Raw genomic sequence first — 24336 nt, 5'->3', positions numbered from 1 at the left:
CAAAATCATCATATGCAGTTTTGACTTACTAAATCTTATAGCCTTATTACTAATTCTACCTCTCTACCTTATTGCCAGATGCCCAATATGAGAAAAAAACATTAGAAAAAAAAAAAGTTTTTCAGATGACCATTCTGAATTTTTAATGCTGTTGATTTAGCATCACTTTAATATCGAAATTAGCCAGTGATCTGTTTCACAATTTTGGATGGTTATGGCTGTGTTCAGTTCCATTTAACAAATTATTAAAGTCATAAATCCATATTTATTTTACAATAATGCCATGTTGTATGTTCTATTTCCCATAACTTTGTTATTTTATCTCTTTCATATGCATATTGAAAATTCACATGGCCAAGCAAATTATTATGTTTTAATATTGAAATGTGGATATTTGTTCACCACATTTTCATTTTAACATAATAATTTACAGTGGGCTACTTCTTACCCCGGAGTTAAAACACTAAATTAAGAATTCATATTAAACACCCCCCAGCTATACTTACCAATGAACCACTCTCTCTGAATGTGTGTCTGCGTGTTTGTATGTGTACATGTATGTCTAAATGCAGCTCTAATTTGAATATGCATGGTCATTTCAGATTTAATTTGCCTCAGCGTGTCACTAATTTGTGCTCCAATGAGTAACATATACCCCAGGCCATATAACCTAGCCATTCTTAGGTTCTAAATAAGCTTTTATAATTCTTAGATGCTAAAAATGTGGGCAATAATTAGCCACTTTTATTTAATTAACCCATTAGAGAAAAGCCAACGATAGGTGAGCTACACAGCACGCAAGAAGCAGTTACTATGAGATTGAATCAGGCAGAAAATGGCATCATTATGTGCTGCCATTCTGTTAAAGTCTGGTAATCTTTTTTTTATTATTATTCTTGAAAGATCAAACACAGTAAATGAAGGCTGAGTTTGAATGAAGTGGTCACTTTATTACTACACCCGCTAGCATTTCATATAGGTCCATCCTCCCCTTAAGAATTACCAGTACTCTTCAAAACATAGACTGCTGAAAAACTGTAAATATTTTGTAGAAGTTTTGGTCTACGCAGCATTTACATTAATTCTGCCGTCCATTTACACCACTGCAAATGAACGGTGTGTTAATGGATGAAACTTCTCAAGCCACTGAACAGAATAAATTTGTCTCTGCCCTCAAACAGAAAAGATTAATTAGTCCTTTGCAACATGGTGCATTGTTATGATGTGCCATAGACCTCAGATGTCATACAGTGTCTCTGATATGCAAAATTCTTATGTGGTGTTTAGGGACTTTGGGCATTTGACAGTGTTACGGCCATAGATACTGTGGTACAACGTGGTTCATTTTTATGTGTGTCCCTGAAGGTGCAGTGCATTCTGAATGTACCGACAGAGTCTTAGGCGGTATCCTTACTTCAAATAGATTTTTCCATGTATGCAGGTGATATAATATTTTTTTACAACTGCAGACAAAAATTCAGCACTCTTACATGTCATTTCAGCCTTTCATTTAAAGTTTTATTTAAATGTGATACATGGTTGCAGGTATGTTAGCATGTTGTATAGTATGCAGTATGTAGTATGCATTTTATAGTATATGTGACATTTCTTTAATCTCAAATTCTGTGGCTTTTTTCTGTTGAGACAGAAAGTGTGAACTGAAAGTCTTGCAGTACTAGACAATCTGATATTGTGCTACCTGCTGATCGCTTGGGGATTCTAAATGCAAGATGGTTACTTGAATGGCAGTGAGTAACCTTGTGTCTTTTTTTTCAAAGCCACAAGGTTTAGAGGTGTGCGATTTGGTTATGAAGAGATAGTTCAGAGATACAATTCTGGGGAATTTTATTGTTTGTTCCCACTTTTCCAGAGCCAGAAACTAATGAATATCTTTGGACATAGTTTTTTGTTTATTTGGTGTTGTCTGTTTTATGTAAACATAAAACATAAACATAAAACGTTCTGTCAGCGTTTTATCTCTCCGCTGTATAGCTCGGGCATAAACTGCCCTTTTTATCTAGTTTTAGCCATATTTACGTTACACTCTAAACATCCTTGATGATTTTAAGTATATATTTTAATCGGAGTTAAGGATTTTAGCAATCGGACACCTGGATCTTAAGCTATCTGAGACACAAGCTGAACACACGCTAAAATGGCCATGGCCCCACTTACCTCGCCATCCGGCTGCAAGAGCTGTGTCTACTTCGGCAAAAAGATCCTTGAGCTGGAGCAGAGGATATCCACGCTTTACAAAATCCAGGAAGCTGAGAGACACTTGGATACTATCCTCTTTGGCCCCGCACAAGGCTCGGTCAACAATGAAGAACTGGAGGCTACTGCTCCGTATTTGCCCGACGCCCTCGGTGCTCCGGCCGCAGGGCCTTTTCGGCCCCTCGACAACACTGTTTCCGCTGCCACTGGTCCGTCCGCTGGCTTCACTTCACCGGCTGCTGCTGATGGTGCCCCGGCCGCTGGCGTCACTCCGCCGGCTGCTGCGGCTGCTGCTCCGCCCGCTGGCTCCACTCCGCCGGCTGCCGCAGCTGCTGCTCCGGCTACTGGCTCCACTCCGCCGGTTGCTGCAGCTGCTGCTCCGGCCGCTGGCTCCACTCCGCCGGCTAACACTGATGCTACGCCGGCCACTAGCTCCACTCCTCCTGCTGCTGCTGGTGTTTCCGACCGCGGCTTCGGATTCTTCGGATTCAGTGGCTGTTCCGGAGGATTCCTGGCTTCGGCTCGGGGCAAAGCCCAAAGCCCAAAGTCAGCTCAACGCCATCACACCCGGAGCCCTGGGTCGCTGTCGGTTTCCGCAAAAAGGGGAGGCTCTCCTCTCGCACCCCTGCTGCCAATGGCATCCAGCTGGAGAACCGATTTGATGTTCTCGACCTGCATGATTTTCCACCTCTGCCCGAGAACCAGCAGTCTCTTCCTCCTCCCATCATATCATCCGGGCCCAGCGGTTCTCCGTTTCCCTCGGTGAACATACCTGGGCAAGCCTCTCGCCCCACGCCACGCCGGTCAATGCCGAACTTCTCTCCAGCTCCGCGGGGCCGTCACCCCACAAATTCCTCTCTCCAGCCCCCGTCCTATGCTGCCTTACCGAAGGCGAGATCTTCAGCTCCACCGGCTGCTTCACCCAACACGCTGGTTATCGGCGATTCAACAATAAGGCACGTCAGAAGAAGGTCAGCTGAGACATACTGTTTCCCAGGTGCTAAGGTAGTGGATATCATGTGCAAGATTCCCAGCCTCCTAGCAAAGCACACCTGTGCTAAGAATGTAATTATCCATGTCGGCTGCAATCACGTCTCTGACCAAACCTCTGAAACATTAAAACGACATTTTAACAAGCTTCTCCACTTGCTGGACGGCTGTGGAAAGCGTGTTTTTATCTCCAGCCCCATACCTCCGTTTGGCCGAAGTGTCGGTCGTTTTAGCCGGATTCTTAGTCTTCACACATGGCTCCAGTCTGCTTGCACAGTGCACAACATGGTTTTTATTGACAATTTTAACCTCTTCTGGAACCGTCAGTCTTTTTATTTAAAGGACCGCATGCACCCTAGCAGGCTGGGTGCTCGTATTTTAACGCACAACATTTTCCATTCAGTTGTTAATGCTCCAGCTATCTGACTCTGTCCTGCTTCAAGTTCATGTGAACAAAGGGGCTCTGCTGCGACACCAGTCACTTCCGGTCAGGACGACTTTTTCCCCGCCCCGCCCTCATCTTCACCTCATCAAGGTGCAGGCTCAATAGCACCCCCTTGTGCCCAGACACAATGCTCCCCCTATCGACCTCACCCGTGTTTTACAATTCCTGTCATCTGCAGCAACAGACCTCACTACCCGGGTAGACCTCGGGGAGGAGCTAATACCTCCAATCTCCGCCCACTCAGCCGGAAATCTGCTCCTCTCTCAAGGCTGGATTCTTTGAGTAATAAAATTGGCCTCTTGAATGCAAGGTCTCTTTGTAATAAGTCCTTCATAATCAATGATATGATTGTTGCTAACAATTTTGACTTTTTTTTGGTGACTGAGACCTGGCTGACCCCAGCAGACTCTGCTGCTTTAATAGAGGCTACTCCCCCAGATTTTAAACATTTCCATCTCCCTCGTCCCTCTGGGAGAGGTGGTGGATTAGCTGTCTTTCATAAGAATTGCTTTAAGTGCCCTATTGTTTCTTTTGGGAACTTTGTTTCTTTTGAGGTTTTAAGTTTTATTATCACTGGCCCTGCTCCTCTTGTATGTATCTTAATTTACAGACCGCCAGGATATAACAATTTTATTTCAGAATTCGCTGAACTCCTATCTATAGTTCTTTCTAAATATGACAGAGTGCTTATCCTGGGTGACTTTAACATTCATGTATGTTGCCCCTCCCGGCCCATGTCTCATGATTTTGTAGATTTAATTGAATCTTTCAATCTGTTGCAATCAGTTGATAAGCCAACTCATTCCAAAGGTCATATCCTGGATCTGGTATTGTCCTCCGGCTTTTGCCCTGACAACGTGGAAGTAGTGGAAGTTTTTATATCAGACCACAAAGCTGTCATTTTTAATGCTCCTCTACCCTCTTTGTTGTCTCCTAAACCTCAACCCTCAACACGATCACGCATATTTACTGCTGATTCTGCTGACAAATTTAGGGACATTTTCTCAAATTCATTGGGTACGAATACTCTCGCACAATCTTCAGATGAACTGTTATCTGTGCTTAACAGCCACTGTCTCTCTATTTTGGACCTCACTGCTCCCCTGAAAAATAGAAAGCCAAAATCAAGAATTCTCCCTTGGCTTAATGATCATACCCGCTCTATAAAACGACAATGCAGAAAATATAAGCGTAAATGGAAACAAACTAAATCACCTGTCATTCTTACCACCTTGAAAGAACTCATGATAAGCTATCAGTCAGCTGTGAGTGATGCAAGATCAGCTTATTTCTCTCAAATTATATCAAAAAACTCTCATAACCCCAAAATATTATTCAAAGTCATTGATTCTGTTCTAAATCTTCCAACCACTGTGGATTTTGAACCTGGAAATGCTTGGGTAGAGAAATTTGCTTCGCATTTCACTGGTAAGATAATAGCTATTCGGTCCAAGATTGTACCAAATTCGCAGCATCTAGCCATCGCCTACAATAGTCCTGCCTCCCTCACCCAGTTTGACTCTACTGATATCACTGAGCTCAGTAAAATAATTAGCCAAATGAACTCTTCCACTTGTGTTTTAGACTGTTTACCAACTAAGTTTTTAAAGCAGGTCCTTCCCACCATTGCTCCTCTTATTGTACAAATTATTAACTGCTCTCTGACCACTGGCAACTTTCCTAACAGTCTTAAACATGCAATAATTCAACCACTACTGAAAAAACCAAGCCTGGACCCACTAGTATTAGACAATTATAGACCCATTTCTAAATTACCTTTCCTATCGAAAGTACTGGAAAAAGTTATCTCAATCCAATTAATCTCATTTATGCATAACAACAATATTTTTAGCAGTTTTCAGTCTGGTTTTAGAGCTCGCCACAGCACAGAGACAGCCTTGGTGAAGGTCTGTAATGATCTACTTTTAACAGCAGACAGAGGTGACTGCTCTGTCCTCGTGCTCTTAGATTTGAGTGCCGCATTCGATACAATTGATCACGCCATCCTTTTGCACCGTTTAGAAGCTTGGGTTGGTATTAAGGGAACTGCCCTTCAACTGCTGCACTCTTATCTGTCTAATAGAACCAGTTCAGTCATGATATCAAATGTTTGTTCCTCTGTCACTCAGATTAACTGTGGTGTTCCGCAAGGGTCCATCCTTGGCCCTCTGCTGTTTTCAATCTACATGCTCCCTCTGAGCCAGATCATTGAAAACCATGGTCTCTCCCATCACTGCTATGCGGATGACACACAGTTATATGTCCCCCTACAATCCAATAACTCCAGTGCTTTAGATAATCTTTATGCCTGCCTCAATGATATAAAATGCTGGATGTCACAAAATCTTTTAAAACTTAATGATGATAAATCAGAGGTCTTAATAGTAGGTCAAATACACCCCACAAGCCCACCTCTCAGCAAACTTGGCTCTCTTAATCAAAATGTTAAGCAGACAACAAAAAATCTTGGTGTGATTTTTGATGCAGACCTTGGTTTTGAGGCTCATGTTAAAAGTGTGGTCCAGTCTTGCTTTTATCAGCTCAAAAAAATCTCAAAGATAAGATCGTTCTTGTCCTCTACTGATTTGCACAAAATTATTCACACTTTTATTTTTTCTAGATTAGATTACTGCAATGCACTTTATGCTGGGATCAACCTGAGCTCCATCCATCGTCTCCAATTAGTTCAAAACGCTGCTGCTCGAATTTTAACAGGCACAAAAAAATTTGGACACATTACTCCAGTGCTTGCCAACTTACACTGGCTTCCAGTTTTATTTCGTATTGACTTTAAAATTCTTCTGTTAACTTTTAAAGCATTAAACGGCCTTGCTCCGAATTATTTGAAGGACCTTTTGATCCACTATGTGCCTCAGCGGTCACTGAGGTCTATGGATGCTGCTCTCCTGGTTGTCCCCAGATCCCGGCTCGTGTCCAAAGGTGACCGGGCATTTGCTGTCAGAACCCCACAGCTTTGGAACAGTCTCCCTATCGAAATTAGGCAGGCTACTTCATTAGCTTCTTTTAAATCTTTGCTGAAAACCTTCCTTTATAGGAAAGCTTTTGCAAACTGCTGATCCAAGTCATGTGGTTTTCCCACACTGCTCAGCTTGGTTAATTTATTTATTTATTTTTATTTATATCACTTATTTTTTTTAAACCAGTTTTTATCTCTGTACTTGTGATGTGATTTCACCTTCTGCATTTTTAACTCCTTGTGCTTTTATGGTGTGTTGCTTTACTTGCTGTTTCTTTCTTTGTTTTGGCTGCTCATATTTTTTATTTTTTCTGTACAGCACTTTGTAACCTTGTTAAGAAAAGTGCTATATAAATAAAGTTTATTATTATTATTATTATTATAAAACAGCAATATTTGGGCTTTCTTGGCTCAATTGTTGGATATCTATGTTATCAAATAACAGAACCATGATCTGATAGACATCTAGGAATTGTGCAAAACTAGTAAACTAAGGGGGGTGCCTTTTTCCAAGCTTTGTCTGAGGGAAGGCCCACTTTGAAAACCCCTGTCCTAAAGCTGACTTGACTGAATTTAGCTTCTCCCAGTATTAACTAGTGTGTTGTCATTGGTAGTTGTTGTATTCCTCATGTATTGTACTTATATTGTATTTCATCAACTCATCGTCTTTCTTGAATTATGGTTAAAATATAGACAACACAATGTACCACAATTTTTCAGTGTGATTGTGACTGTCACTGTTAAATAAGAGCATGGTAAATGTGTCAAATCTTAATTACTTCACCTCATTTCATATTTCATAAATAGTTAAGCTCTTTCAACACTGGAATAATTTCCTGTCTCTTCACTGCAAAGGCAACCTCTCTCTCTCTCTCTTTCTCCCTCTCTCTCTCCATCTCTCTCTCTCCCTCTCTCTCACATACACACACAGACATGGTAGTCTGTCACTCATCCAGGTACCAGCAATGACATGATGAACTGTCTTCATCCCTTAGTCTCCAGATTGGGTAATACAAACACAGATGCCTATCCACCAGGGATGAGCTTCATATAATTTAATCCTCTGTGGCTACTTAACCTGTCATTGCTGCTCTGCACTGTGTGGGTGGAACATTGTGAAGTCCTCTAACCTTGTACTCAGGTGTGAAAGTCCATGAAGACTGTTGAAAATGTACGGCATTGTTAAGCTCTCTTTGAAGTACATTGATAAATCACTGAACATGACATTACCGATTCAAGGTAGCATGTCTAAAAGAGCCGGTAACCAGCTTAGCGTCTCCAAGTTAGTGCATAAGAGAAGAGGTTTGTAATGAAACAATGACATATGAACATCAACATATGATATGCAGTGTATTTAATAATCATTTTCATGCAGTCATTTTCATGTGTGCGTGCATGATCATCAGACCTTTAGGACCCTATCTTGCAATGGATTTAATTTATTCAAGGTGTGTCCAAATAAACCTTTGCCGGCTGGCACCAGGGATGCACGGGTATCCTGTCCTGTTCCATCCCTTGCACCAGCAGCACAAAGTGGGACACACCTATCAGCTGTGCCTAAGTACCTTGATTAATTCACAAGCAAGTTTAGGCAAAACATGTAGTAAAGTCTAGAAAGTCGGCTCTCATCACCTTTAAAAGGCAGGTGCACCAGTGGAGGCAGCATGATGGTGGATTTACCAGGAGGGAACAAAGAGAAAAGATTTTTAAACAAGGAGACAGATTTCCTGGTTTGAGAAGTGAAAGCGTGAGAGCATGCAACATATGGAGATGACAGGACGCCTCCAAAGTAGGTTCATGTGTAAATAGTTTCCTTTACATGCATGCCTACAAAAAATAATACAATACATGACAATACAATACAGTACATTTACATTAAAGTACCTTGAAATTATATATTTTTATAATCCATTATCATGCAGCTACACTTGCTGAAGCTCCCGAAGAAGGAGCCGGTGGGCCGGAGTGGGGAAGAGGAGAGACTGGCCACAAAGCTGCACCTCAACCTGAATCAGACTCTGACAGAACTATGCATACCATTCTTCCACGTCTTGTTGTGTGTTATAGATCATAACTGTTCAATCCTCGTTTTTCTGGATCCCAAAAAACACACAGACACAAACACTACAACTGCTCCAGCAGTCATGTGACTGATCTGAGAGCTGTGATCCCGTCCTGTGCGCACTTTGCAGGTCTTTTGAAATTTATTGGGCTATATAATTATAAGAATAATTCCTGATTCCTTATTAGTGAGAATAATTTTACATACACGTGTACAAAAGACAGCATGCTGTTTAACATTAATGAAAGCTGTTTCGTGATTGTGGAGATTGAAAGTGCGAGCCATACACACCTGTATGCTTTTAACTTCAATATTTACACTTTTTACACTAATTAGACTGCTGATAGAAAATTTGTTCAAAGGAAACTTTACTAATCCAGACTCCTGTGCAGGGAAAAGACTGAACATAAATGAAGGTGTTTTGTGATTGTGGAATATTACAACTTACAAAAAATTAATTACAAACATGGTGAAAATGGCAACTGTGCTGGTGTAAGATTGCAAAGCCACCTGCGCCACCAGTGCAACAGCTTTGCATTAGTTGTAAGATAGAGCCACTAGCCTGTCAGCTAATCTCTAATACTCCTGACCTGATCAGCTAATTTTTTGTGCACATTCTTAACTGTATGCTAAAGGACCTCTGTGATTCAGAAACCTTGGAAAACCACGCCAGCGACAGCCGTGGCTACAGGCAATGTGTTTTTAGCTAATCCCATTTTCATGAACATTATATCTCAGAGGTAATTTCTTCAAACTTGGCACAAATGACCAGTTGAACTCAAGGATGAAGTGGGTAGATTTTGGTGTCCAAATGTCAAAGTCACTATGACCTCACTAAAACCCTTTTAGTCCATAGCTCAAGAATTCATATGTTAATTGTGACGAAATTACACTAAAATATCTAATTGGATGAAATGAAACTGGTGGAAACTGGCGTGTTTTAAGGGAATTATTAAAACAGAAGAAAAATCTGCGCAGGATCACAAAAAGCATCACAAAATGAAAATTAAAGAAGGAGTGGGGTATGTTTAATGTGATATTTACACTGGTGATTATATCATGTGCTATTGTCTGATGTGTAAAGAAAGCCATTCATGTTCTTGCTTCTCACTTTGCATTTCCAGCTCTCTCATCATCCATCTTTCATTGCATTCATCCCCCCCATCCTCCTCCTCTATCTTTCTCTCATAAACACACTTCAGAAACATGCCATATGCACCAGCAGAAGATGCTGCCATTGCGTATACAGTCATAAATCTCCTCACAGCAGGAGGGCCAACTGTACTGTATGTTTATTAGTGAGTGCACATCACCTCAATAATAAATTCATTATTTACATAAACCCACTGCCTCCAAAACTATCTGCTAACTCCTGCTGCAGCAGCGCCACTTGTAAGGTTTTGAGAAACTCTTTGAACAATGTTGTGGTGAAGGTATCGTGTTTTTAATTTTTTTTTCTTTTTTCCCTCGCTCACCTTGCCGGTTGTGATCACTGACAGAAAACGTCAGCTTTTTGGGTATTCACATGTGCTAGAGACCACCTGCCGTGAGAGCTGCTGCTGACTCCTTCATGCACACACACACACACACGCACACACACACACACACACACACACATCGTAGAATGCCTGTGATGTAACCTCTACCCCTCCTTGTCAAGGAAAAGTATTTTATACAAATGTTTATGCAGGATAGACAGGGTTACCACCACCCCCTGTTTCTCTTCTCTTTCAATAGAACAAAATCCAGGACATTTAGAGTAAATCAAACTGCTTCATTCTTCTTCAGATGTTTATTTCAGTCCTCTCTGCTCTCAGGGGTATTTGGTAGACTTTCAAAATAGTCTTTGATTAAATTCATTTAAAACATTGCCTGGGTATGACAATGTGTAACAGTACTTCCACAGAAAAAGGGCTAATTTTGTTACAATCAAGAGATTAACTTATTATTGATTAATCTATTTTAAATGGTAAAAATCTAACCTACTTCAGAAATTGCAGCCTCATTCAGGAAAGTATTTACTTGGAATTCAACTGTGAAAGTTACCCAGCAGAAGCCCAGAAAACAAGAAGGCATGATGCTGAGACTGTGCCTGACAAGACAGTCAGCAGGTCAAGGTAGACTTTGTAGGCTTTTATTCCTATGGTTAGCTAGTAGTTCATCACACCAGCTTAGGCCATATCCATCAAGGCTATCTTCAAATTCAAAGTCAAATTCCTTTATAAGGCACATTTAAAAACAACCCACACTGACAAAGTGTTGCTACAGACCATATATTAAAATCTTTGTTAGTGAGGACTTCTCCATTGCCAAGATAATCTATCCACCTGACAGGTGTGGCAAAAAACAAAAAGCACTGAACTACGACTCTTTCACATAGGGCCACGAATGTTTTTTTTTTTCCTAGCAAGGGAAAGTCATGGCCTGCCCTGCTCTCCCTCTGATTGTCTGGTATGCGTTGGTATGGGTTGGTTAGGTTTAGGCATGAGGAGAGTAATGATATGAGGATAAGCCAATCAGAGGCTGATTGTGGCAGGTCGTGACTTTCCCCTCCTGGGGTAAAAAAAAAATGGTATCTGTCTTGTGACATTGCCTACCTTACCCTCATAATCTAACCCCAACCCTTACCCTAACCAATCATTCCTCAAGCCAGGGGGATTCTTTTCCACAGACTAGAGGCTGCAACTAGATCACTGGACAGCAAGGAGCCACAAGTCAACCAACCTGAGGGACATGGAACTAAAATAAAGGGTTAGGAGGTCTGCAATATAGGATGGGCCCAACCCATTCAGGGCTTTTAAAACAAACAGGAGAACGTTAAATTCACTTCTGAAGCCTACTACCAGCCAGTGCAGATTGGCCAGAATATGAATAATATGGTCCCTCTTCCAAGTACCTGTCAGAAGCCTGACTGTGGCATGTGGGACCAGTTGTAGACGAGACAGAGACAAGTGTCTAATCTCAGGGCACAGAGAGTTGCAGTAGTCCAAGCAGGAGGTTATAACGGCATGGATGGCTTTCTCAAGGTGTCTGAAAGAGAGAAACAACTTGAACTGAGAATATGGCAAGTTTACTCAACCCAACAACTAGAGAGCCACCTACTGGCTGCATGAGGATGTCTAAAAGACAAGCTGTCCCTGTTGTCTTCACTGCTGGAGAAACTCAAGGGACACTCTCAACCTCTAACATGGGGTTATGGGGTTGATGAGGATATCTTTCAAAGCCTTGTTTCTTCCCGTTCTGTTGAGATTGGAAGTACAATAGTTGTTGCATATATCAGGTGGCAGATGCAGCTATACAAGATTCAAAGGCTGGTACGCAGCATATGATTGTAGAGCAGTTATCATCTCCTTTTGTTGCACACAATGCACATATTGTCAACATTGAAAACAGGAGGTAATCTTTTCTGTAGAGGGAATTCTCTAGACAGGGAAAGAAAATCAAACACGCAGGTCTTCAGCTAGATTTGGAAGAGACGGGCTGCCATCATCTTTGAACTACACGTAAATTTACTGTGTCCACTGTTCTGTCTCTTGCAAACAGCAAAACTTATTTTTGAGAAAGGCCAATCTCACACACTTGTGAACAGACATATGGCCTAACAGACTCTCACTACCATAAGCCTGAGATTGTGACCGTAGCCAGTTTAAGAAGTTGCAAGTCAAAATAATAGAAACTCAGCTCACCCAGATTATTATTCCTAGCATCTTCTGTGATTACTCACTCTAAAGTGCTTTCCTGTATACAAAGTAAATTTATCATCTACATTTGAGAGTGTAACCCTCCTTCAGGAGGCTCAGTTCTCTGTGTTCCATGATGTTTTTGAGAAAAGGCCTGTGAGAGTGCTGTTACACATGAAGCTTGCAGAATTTATCAATAAGTGTCATCAAGTAATCTAACGTGTGACAAGAAATTTGTGTTTTAGATTATTTTTTGTGGATTTGATAACTTTTTCCCTACGAGACTAAAGCTACATACACTATACAATTTTAGGAATGATGTTTAATTCCAGCTTCTACTGTGTGAGTAAACTGCCTGTATTGTAAAACCAAAGCTCATGATTTATGTGCTCACACTTGTCAAGCCATAACTGGCTTTATATTTAAAATAGAGAATAAAACAGCCTGTCAACCCTTGCGTACTATTTTGGCTATTGACAGTAGTCAAACATTATTTTGAATGCTCCAGGGCAAGTAGAAGTTTCTTTGCTATAGGCCTGTTGGTCATCCTCTTCAGAATAAACTCCATAAGAACCCGATATCCAAGAATTTTCTATTTATCTTTTTCTAGTAAGGCAAAAGATTACACTGCCTCCCACACTCTTATATCAAAATGATGCCAAACCACATATCAACCTCTAAATGCAAAGTAACTGAGGCAGTTTTTCCTGAACTTTTTACTCTCCATATATTCAAACAATTTTGGATGGTCTGTTTGCCACAGAAAAAAAAAAACACTGACCCAAGAGAATCAACTCATAGCTCTGCATCAGCCTGACAATGACTGACAAAAGTTTCTGACATGTCAGAAATTCTTTTGAATGGCCATTGGGAAGCAGATGATCAGTCCTTGTTCCACTGTGTACACTGCATGATAAATGATTCCTGACGAAACTGAAATGAGCATCACACAGCAACACATTACAGTCAATTAAAACTTGACCAATTTACTACTACCACTACTACTGCTACTAGTACTACTACTAAATTTCCCCAACCCCATTTCCTGTCTATCTGTCCTATCAATAAAGGCTAAAAACAAATAATAATACTAATTCAGGCTCTTTCAGGAGAGTATGTGCTTGATCTCTATGAGCCTGCTGTTCATCCTCTTCAGAATGAATAATCTCACAGTTGCGCACAATTACTGCTGATTTGTTTGTTGTAGTTATTTTACTTGATAGACAAGTTTTTTTTATTTGTATTACAACCAACAAATGGCAGGGTTCATCATGGGGGTAAGCATGCATTTTCCATGGTGCTGCCATATTACTTTCAGCACACAACAACTGAAATGCAGCCTGTGATGTAAATGAAGCCAAAATAAATAAATAAATTCATAAAAATAAAACATCCGTCTTTGCTATGGGCATATTTTTAATAACTAATCCTTAATTGTGTACAGTACGTGTCTTTCATTTTCTTGACATTTAGTCGACCGTCTCAAGCTTGATGGGGCATGAAGACAGAGTAACAAGCACAATAATTTCCCTATTTTTTTTCCTCCCCCTCCTCCCTCTCTCCCTCCTCCCTCTTTCTTTCTCATTCTTTATTTGCAGCGTACATTTTCACTGTTAAATGGAATTATGATCAAAGAGTTTGTGGCTGCGTATTGTGTGTCCTAACGTTAGTCACACATCAGTGAGTTGAATTTTGATCTGCCTGGAGCGCCGCAGACTAAAAAGCAAGGCAGACGGAGGGAGCAGCGAGGAAGTGTGTGGTGGGGGGGGGGGTAGGGAGTAAAGAAAGCGAAAATAGGAAACATGGCAAAGAGCGAAAACAATGTACTCTGGTGCCAGGATCTTTTTTTTCTTCGTATATCACTTCCTCTCTCTACCTCTTCCCCTCTCTCTCTTGCCATCTCTTTTTCTCTGTCTCCCTTGAAGCTTGTCAGTTAGGGCCTTGGCTGCCACCAGGGGAATTGGAGGATAGAGGATGTGTGTGGAGCAGTGGAGGGAGGGTAACAGACAGAGAGAAAATGAGATGAAGAGAAAAGGAGAGAGGAAGAGTCACGGGTGGGTTGAATAATGAGGTAATGTAATAATGCTTGTCTTCTCTTTGTGATGACACTACTGAAACATCTCTCTGCAAATGCTAAAATGTGCAAATTTTCCACTGTCACATGTAAAAATATTGCTAGAAAAATGTCATTTTGTCAACCTTAAAGAAGCTCATGTACAGTATAATATGTAATGTGTATGCAGATTTTTATTTTTCCTCCCAGAAATGCAGTCCTGAAAACATGTATTAACATAATGAAAAGGTTTGTCTTAGACCTACAGTGTACTCATTAATTTTGAGTTTTACAAAAGCATCACTACCCTGTTTATTATTCCGAGAATTTTCTATTTATCTTTTTCTGGTTAAGTAAAAGATTACATTGCCTCCTACACTCATATCAGGATGATGGAAAAATCACATATCCTCCTCTAAATACAAAGATGAGAAACTCAGGCAATTTTTCCTGAACTTCCGTCACATGCTATGTTTTAAGCATACTATATTCAACAAAAATATAAACACAACTCCTTTGTTTTTGCACCCACTTTTTTGAGTTCGACTTCTGTGCACATATAGATTTATTTCTCTCACATTTTGCCCACAAATTTGTTCAAATCTGTTTGTGAAAACTTTTTCTTTGCGAAAATAATCCATACACCTAACCAGTGTGGCATATAGAGATAAGGAGTGGTAGCAATGGGAGTGACCTAATGGGAAGCATCACTGGTCTCAGCAGAGCTCCTGCCTAAATGTTCTGGTTTAGCCACGTCCCTGATACTTTGATCACTCACCTTTTCTAACTCATCACTGGACTTGGCAGACAGTTCTTTTTTTTCCCCTGGTGTGACTTAGTCCCACTACTTATACTTAAGCCACGGAAGTCAAGGGGTTGTGTGTGTGTATGAGTGTGCGTGTCTGTTTGTGTCAATGCATGCGCAAGTGGATGTATGCATGTGTATGGCACGATAGGTCACGGCTATTACAGATTTGTGCTTGTTTTGAGATCAAACTGCACATTTTATAGTGGCCTTTTACAGTGACCAGTCCTTTTATAGTGACCAGTGTGCATTAATCCCACTGTTAAATCCCCATCTCTTTTTGCCAAACCTGTTAGTCGGATAGATAATCTTGGCAAATGAGAAGTGCACACAAACGTTTTGTTTTTTTAAACAAATTTGTTAAAAATAAGAAATAAAACAAACATTTGTGTGCAAATAAGTCTTAAATATTTTCCTACAACTTATGAAATATGGAAGCATGACTAAATATCAATTGGAGTATAGATTTCTGCACTGACAATATTCAAATCAACAGTTTCTATGTGTGTACCATGAAAAAAAATCATGACTCGACTGTCTGTAGGGCCAAATTACACTTTAAGTTGAGTCACAAATGATCCTGTCACTGGCCCCTTTGGCCTTCTAGTATAATTATTATTAGCCTTGCCTCTAGTTTGAAGCCACAGTGCTGCTCAGTTCATAAAATGAGCAGGGTGCTGATTTATTGCATCCACTAAACTGTTCTGTGTTAACACTGCTGCACTGAATTGAATATGAGGTTTGTCTCTGTACAGGAAGTCTTTCAGGAAGTCTAATCCATCGCCTTGTTTTGTGATTTCTTTCTGTTGTCTTTATTCTTGACAAGTTGTCTTACACACTGACACAGCAGATAAGTGCTCAGTTCCTCTAAAGTACTTGTCTTTTGGGGGATTCAAGGGCCGATATGTTACATCAGCAAACCAAAAGCTGTCAGAGAGCTAGTGTTCATATCAAGGCCTGCTAAAAAAGGCTGTAACCAATGCAGATACCATGTACAAATGTATGCAGGCATGCACACACGAAATCATACCCACCACTTCACCTTTGCTTAACTCCCCTGACATTCCCTAGCCCCCAGAGGTTTGACGTTGAACCCCTGGTGAACTCATTAGTTTGCAAATGCTTGTACAATATGCCTATGTTTATGCATGCATGCATGCATGCTTGGATTTGCGTGTGTGTGTACGTGTGTTTGTGTGAACTTGTGTCTACTGGCATTCCACAAGCAGATATAACTGCTGAGTGATGGAAAAATATTTGAGGGATGTGAACGATAGTGTGTGCATGTGTGCTTTTAGTACAAATATTTTTCTACTGCTAACACTGTATTTCCGACCACCACCCTCCCCAGGACTGCGCCTCCATATCTTTTCTCAAGAGGGTCTGGGGGGCTTGGACAGGGAAAGATAATTGGGAGCCATAACACAGGCAGGCAAAGACAGAAATGCCAAGGTAGTGTACCATGGCTCGCGGGGGCCATATCACACACTCACACCAATCCCAACACCAAAAAAGAAACAATTCAAAAAAACAATTCACTGTCAGTTCAGATCACCAAAAATGTACAAAAAAAATAACAAATATTGTGAATGTTGCTCTGATTTGTATTTTCTCTTCCAGGTCTGGTAAAATTGCACCTTCAATATTCAAGGACAACATGTGTCCAGCAGAACAAGTCGGCTTAAAGGGATAATTCTGATTATACTGTATTTAGAATATTTTTACTGCTTTACTGTGCCATCAGGCAGCCTTATTTAGAAAAAAAAAACTGCTGTTTTTAAGCTAAATATCAATATCCAAACCAACCAGACGTCATATGCAAAAACAGTAATTTTACCCTGCAGAACACAGGAGTTGCCAGCCTGCTGCTGCCTTGATCTGTTAGTTTGATTGTGTTATTGTTTGACTTCTATCCTTTCAAAACAGTGAACTCAGACAAACACAACCAAAGCAAACAGGTGGGGAAGCAGTAGACCAGCAGCTCCCATGTCGTACAAGGTAAAATTATTGATTCTGGAGTTTGGTTGTTTTGATGAGAGTAATATTTGGCTCATATTAAAGCACTTTTCCATCAGAAAAGTCTGTCTGGGGGCGGCTCAGTTAGTGGAGTGTCAGCCCCGTGTATGGAGGCTGTTGGTCCTCTGCGGCGGCCACTGGTTCGACTCCCACCTGTGGCCCTTTGCTGCGTGCTGTCCCCCTTCTCTTCACCCAATTTCCTGTCTGCTCTTCAGCTGTCCTATCCAATAAAGGCAAAAAAGCTCAAAAACATAACTTGAAAAAAGAAAAAGGTCTGCCTGATGGCAAAGTAAAGTGGCGAAAATATTCTAAATATCACATATACTTTAACTGATATAGATTTTTTTTTTAACCATTACAGTAATACAATGCTTAGCTTCCATATAGAAATACTTCTCTGGTAGGTGGCTGTTCATACAAATCTTTTGAACAGCCCAAACCCAGCCACAAGCAGGCAGATATCCCCTGCCTCATTGAAGCAGTACTGACCGGGCCAACCTTCAGTGACACAACTACAGCACACATGGGATCTACACGTCTGTCCTGCAGAAGAAGAGAGTTCAGGGGTCCTGGCTTGGGGAAAATAATTGGGTAGCAGACAGACAGGCCATAGTCAGGCCAGGCCAAATTTATCCAAGTCGCAGACAGACAGACATAAACTAGGCAGTTAGTGAGTCCAGTGAGGCCAGAGCAGCACTGACCGGGCCAACCAGTATGTTGACATGTTTTCACACCCAGAACACACCAGGGGATATATGGGCTCTGCTGTGAGATAGAGATGTGAAACTGCTCTGAGGGGGGCTGGCCTTTCTATCACTGACCTTTCACTCATTAGTTTTCTGCAGAAATGTCCAAAGGGGATATTTTTAATGAACTTTTAATGTCATTTATTGTGTACTTTTGTGTTGAGTTAAAATAACAATAATTGCATAATTTTTAATATGATGTCAGCTTCCACTTTGGCTAAAGGAAAGTCTGCTCTTCTGTCCTAAGCAGACTGAGAAATGCAGCTTGGAAGAAAATACATTTTCAAAAAAATTGTGGGGCAATTTTCAACACTGGTTGTCATGGAAATAAGTGCAGCTTCATTTAGAAGTAGCTCAAAGAAACCCTATTAAACTGGAATGTTTAAATTGAATTCTCTGGCCGGTAATGTTTCTCCCAGTTTGTATTTCATGTCCTGTGCAATAAACCAATTTTTAATGCTCTGTTTAGCAAAGAAGTGGAAATACATTTGAATGTTCAACATTACTTACTGCCCTTTAAAAAAAAAGCCAGCCATATTTATATACAGCACGGAGGGTTGATGAAAGTCATTAACAGTCTCCTTATTTAGATTCTGTGGCTCAAAGCCAATGTGCAGAAGCATCCCGGCCAAAACAGCAGTAACTGACCAGGTCAGCCTGCCAGATGACATGCCCTCGCCATGCCTTCACATCCACAAAACACTGGGGATCTATGGGGACAGCTGGGGCAGACAAGGTGAGAGTCTCAGCTCTCGGTGCTCAGAGAGATACAGTAATTGGCCGACAGACAGAGACAGACTGCATAACCTGCCCAACACAGTTTTGACTAGGGTACGGTTACAGCTGAGAAAGTCTCTCGCCATGCATTTATAGCACTGTATCTATCCTGCATTAGACTTCAGAGACACATTCAGATTCCTCTCAGAAAAATATCAGTGGCAAACCAAAAATAACTAAAATAGAGAGGAAGAAGTGCACCGGCAAATTATATAATTCAGTTATTCATTGTAATTCAATTAGTTGGAATGATTGTATGGACTACGCGTTGTTTTTGGTATTTTGTTTTGTTTTTATGATGTGGGCTGGTCAGTCGGTCAGTCTACCACTTTGGTCCAGACCAAAATATCTCAACAACTATGAACTGAGTTGACATGGTCATGGATCATTTATGGTCCACAGAGGATGAATGCTAATTAATTGATGGGATGATATGGAAAGTAAATTTAATTGGCTTTCCATATCATCCACCATCATCATCATCGTGTCTAACTTTAGGGTGAGTTCACAGCAGCCATGTTTAGTTGGGTTGAACCAAACCCTGAACCTTTAACTCTGGTGTGAACCAAACAGCTACTCACTAGTCTGCCTTGACGGGGTGCTCTGCCACTATCAAGTGAACTCTGGAGTGGTTCATTTTTGGTGTGTACACCATTCGAACCAGTCACAGAACTGTACCATTGTATGTGTCATTTCATTGCTTAAAAGAATGTGTTCTTCTCCTGTGTTAGTGACTGGTGAACTAGTAGCATCATGCCATGAACAGAACCTCATGGTGCGCCCTGATGAACAGTACCCAGGTAGTAATTGTGGCATCACTCTGCTTTTTACCCAACAGATAATAGAACAATATTTCCGTCACAAAATCTTTTGAGTTTTTACTTTGTGAATGCAAACTGGACCTTTAGCTGGGAACCCATCTTTAAACTTGTCCAATACTTGCAAATACTTTGTGTTTAGAATTAATGAACCAATTTAGCATGTTAACACACAAAACTAATATGTTGGACAGGGTAAACATTACACCTTCTAAACATCGGTATGATAACATTTGAAATGACGTGCCTAAGTACAGCCTCACAGAGTTCTATCTTGATATTCAACTTGGTCTATGATTTATTGGTTAAACTGTACAAATAGATATTATGGATCAATATGAACTCATTATTATCATTATTATTGTTGTTTTTAATATTATATTTGTGAATCTAAGGTGACATATTAAAAGCAAAACCCAAAATAGATACAGTATGACCTCTACTTGTCATACCAGGCAGGTAATGGAAGATCATTTGTGTTACTTTCAGCTGACATCTGTATCAAGTTCTTGAGATGTGTTCAATTGAACCTTTCAGATGTTTTTTTTTCTTTCTCTCTGATTTGACACTGACACTTGACACTGTTGCATGTGTTTCTTCTTAATGTCCTCCTGAAGAGCATGTCCAAATATAGAGCAGCTGAGGGGATTTGGGCCAGGTTCGAGACAGTGCATGCGGACGAGTGCATACAAGTGTGTGTGAGTGTGTGTTGGGTGAGTGTATGTGTGCTGTTGGCCCCAGGGAGCCCGACTCAGACCAAATTACCTGTCAGGGGTTGACATCACCTACCCCCCAGCCAACCATACGCAGAGGACAACTGGGCCCTGCTCCAAGGCTCCTGTGATCTGTCAGCTCAGCTAGCTTCTCCTTATTCCTCTCTTCATCTATCTGAATGTGTACTTTCTTTCTTTCTTTCCTTCCTTCTTTTTCTCTTTCTTGCATTCTTATTTTTCTTTCTTTTTCCTAGTATAATAGTATAGGTCAAGAAAGTCTGGACAGTCTCTGACAAAAAGGTGCCCAATGTCTCCCTCTGGTGCTGGTTAGTATTGCAGCCTGTTGACAGAGTATGCACATGCCCACACACAAACACGCACCACATAGGGATGCTAGGCACATATAAATGCTGGTGTTTCTCTCTGACACACACACACACACACACACACACCTGGAGGCAGCTGTGTCAGGGGTCTTTGTATCCTTGGGTCCAGGGGCCCCTGGCTGTCTCTCATCATGCCACTATCACCAGTTGTGAATGGATGCCCCAAACATGGATACTCATTCAGACACTGAGACACACTACAAATTGCCCCCAAACAAGTCCATACACACACACACACATATAACTGAAAATGAATGTCACCCATAAGCATAATACCCACCCAGGATGATACACAGTTTCCCCAACACACACTCCTTCTCTGTGTCAGTCTCTGTATCTGTCTTCCACACACACACACCCTCTGACCCCCACAGTCACCAGAGAGTGAGAAAATGGAGCCTGAACCAACATGTCTGATTGGGCTGCACTTGTCAAAACAGCAGTAGGAGGCATGGGATGAAGCTGAATGTTCTTAAGACTGTTTCTCTCAAGGTCACAGATTTTTAAACTACTTCCTACTGGGAAAAGACTTGACTGGCTACACATACAATATGTGATGTGTATAATGCATCTCTAAGGGCTAAAGCTACATACAGCCGTCATGGCTTGTATTGAATGAACATACTTTGGAGGAGATGCAACCCTGTGCCATAATTGTACCCAGTGCTAGTAAAACCAAATCCTAATAGTTGTAATGACATTAATAGCAATTTTGGGCCTTTTTTAAAAAAAGTGTAAGAACATTCAAAGTTGTGTGTGGTGTGCTGGTACAAAATTGAGATTGTTGTTTTTTCTGCATATCACATGATAGTTTAATGTTTTAAAATCTCAAAATAATAAAAATGGTTTAAAGCAATAATATGTAACATTTCTGCATTTAAATGCAGTGTTGTACACAAGATCACCTAAACCAAGATCAAGTCAAGAAAAAGAAGGCAGAGTGTGACCATCACATCTCTGGCTCTCTCGCCCAAATTAGGGAGCAGTACTGCAGCGTGTAGCTTTCATGTTGGATTAGTTAACATTGATATAATGCTTCATCATTATTTATCACCAGTAAGAACATAAGTTAGCTAGCTAGCTGCAGGATTTACACACTGCTATGTGCTTTTTTTGGATGCTGTTTTGCAGATGACATTATGTTGAATGTTTCCAAAAACATTTAAAGACAGAGAAATCTGTAATTTGTTTAAGGTAATGGTGTGTTTCCTGCTACCCATTGCTAGCTAGTTGCTAGTTGCTATAACTGGAAAAACACAGGATACATCATTGGAGAGTGAGCGACTACATGTGACGTGAATAAAACTTCAATATTATCGCCTGACTCATGTCAGACGGATTTTCATCAGCAAACTACATCATACATTACATCATAAAACTGTCTTTTGTAATTGTTTTAATGTGAGAGAGACCCGTAAAAGCAGAATTTATATACTGCGTGTTTAAAGTAGTATGATAAAATGGAAAATAATGCAGGGATTGAAATTCTAGAGGACCACTCACCATGTAGAGCACTTCCATTACTCCTGTGAATGAATAAATTCTACAACTACATGCACTCAAACACGGTTTTTGGCCATGAAAACTAACATACAGCCATTTGTATCACTTCTTGGCATTTTGCATGGCCACTGAAAATCCTGTGGCCCAGAGGTCTAAAATGCATTCACAAAGTCACATTCCTCTTTTTCTTGGTGTAAAATGAAAGCAAATGCCTTAAAATATAATCAAAAAGATTCTTAAAAAAAGAAGTTGCACCATTACATGTTTTCTGTGAAGGGTGGGGAATCTTTAATATTGTTTAGAAATCTTTGCTGACGACTGAGCACTGAGAAAGCATTAAAATGCCTCTTAGTAGCTGAAAGCAGTTGCGGATTCAGGCGTTCTGAGGGGCAAAAAAATTAAAAAGGGCATCAGCTTGCCAAAAATTGTGATGCATTTATGGTTTTCATTAAAGTTGTCTTATAAAGTGAAATTAAGTACATCAGCTGCTACACCTCTATGATAAAAATATAGAGAACTATTAACAATCTAAACATTTTAAGGCACATAGAATCAAATTGTCTAGCATGTTGGGCAGCCTCTATAGCAATGCATTGCATTTTCACCATTGAAAGAGCACCATAGGGGCACTTTATCACATTTTCTTAGACATGGAGGGCAATTTATTGTGTTTTATCCAGCATCAGGGCATCCAAGAGGGCACTTTTGGCACTTTTGTGCACTTTCTTTTGTATACACAGGGACATGAGGTGGAATGATAAGAGATTTTTGTCATTTATGGTTATTTCAGAAACTGTATATGCAATGATATGGTATGTTACTTCCATATATGTAAGCACAGGAGGGTCTGCCTGCTGGGCATTTCTGCCTGACACATCTCTGATGGTGCCATTGTGCCAGCTGCAGGGTCATCTGTTGGGAGCCATGCTTCACTGTGTTTCACTCCTTTAATCCCAGAGCATCTCAACGTGGTGGAGCAGCAGCAAAGACAGCTCCCTACCATCCCCTTAAGCCAGCACTGAGAGCCTTGCTTTCCATCCTTGTGTATATATACACATTTAGAATGTAATGTGTGAAATATTGAAATTCAGTTTTGCTCGCAATCACATGAAACATTGCATATGGAGTGAAGAAACGAATGTAAATACAATACAACAACAAAAAAAAGTCCTGAATTTGAACCTGCAGGACAGCTGGAGCCTTTCTGTGGGGATTTTGCATGTTTTACATGACTGCACTGGTATCATCTACAATTCAAATAAGGAAAACTGTTTGAAAGTGTTTGTCTGCCTGTAAGTGTTGCCCCTGACTAGTGACCTGTCCATGGGGTACCCCAGCTCTTGCCCAATCCATGTTGGAATCAAGTGGAGCTGGAGCACTTGTTACATACGAACAGGGTAAAATACATAAAAAAATGAATATGTAGATATCAAGGTTACTGTATTTTGTCAGCAGGGAAGAGCATAATAACATATTTGCTAAGTTTGTATATGTTTTTTAAATTATTTTTATTATTATTAGTCAGAAATAAGTTGCAACATATGAAACATGTTATGTGAAGCAGTCTAAAAAAGAGGGAGATACTTTTTCAAGGCAGTAGACCAAAGGATAACAAACACCTATAAGCTTAATAAGGGATTTTTGCAACACCACTGATATTGCCTGATAAATCAACTCCTGCATGCACACAGAAATGCATCATCTGATTTATCCAACCACCGTGAAAGACTGAAATTGCTTTTTTCCTGTGCGACAACGCTGCCGCTCCATGCTGAGGGGCTTCTTTTAAGACCTAGGAGCTTCAACCAGTTTTCCGATGTGTCAGGATTTCTATTCATTTGGAGTCTGGGCATGTAAAACCACCACAGGCTCACCCACATGTAAATGCTCTCAGTACAAGTCAACGTAAACCCATTTCCAGTCGGGGACAGCTGGACTTAAAGTTATTTAGTGATGCTGTCAGCCGATTTATTCCTACTTGGTCCAATTTACATGGAGCTTTCTCCGTCTTGAGCTATGCGGCCTCCTTGTTGAGATTGAATGTGTGTGGGGAAGATCCGTCCTTTTAAGCGGACTGGAATTTCAGCATTGAGTCTAAGATTGACTAGCTGTCACCACATATTGATTTCCTCTCGCCTACTTAGTTCACAG

At 40.6% G+C, this 24336-nt stretch overlaps 1 protein-coding gene across 1 annotated transcript in view; it reads left to right on the top strand.

The window, feature by feature from the left end:
* The first annotated feature begins 2155 nt into the window (after positions 1–2155).
* The window catches only part of LOC146321222 (uncharacterized), a 54225-nt gene continuing 32044 nt past the window's right edge, over positions 2156–24336 (top strand). The window contains 4 exon segments of the mRNA XM_084725833.1: positions 2156–2734; positions 2818–3526; positions 3828–3917; positions 6467–6589. Coding sequence (XP_084581959.1) covers positions 2156–2734; positions 2818–3526; positions 3828–3917; positions 6467–6589 — 1501 coding nt within the window.

Source organism: Lutjanus erythropterus, chromosome 9, assembly GCF_056507025.1.
Source record: "Lutjanus erythropterus isolate fLutEry1 chromosome 9, fLutEry1.hap2, whole genome shotgun sequence".
Taxonomy (NCBI): Eukaryota; Metazoa; Chordata; class Actinopteri; order Lutjaniformes; family Lutjanidae; genus Lutjanus; species Lutjanus erythropterus.
This window is presented reverse-complemented; position numbering and strand designations above follow the sequence as displayed.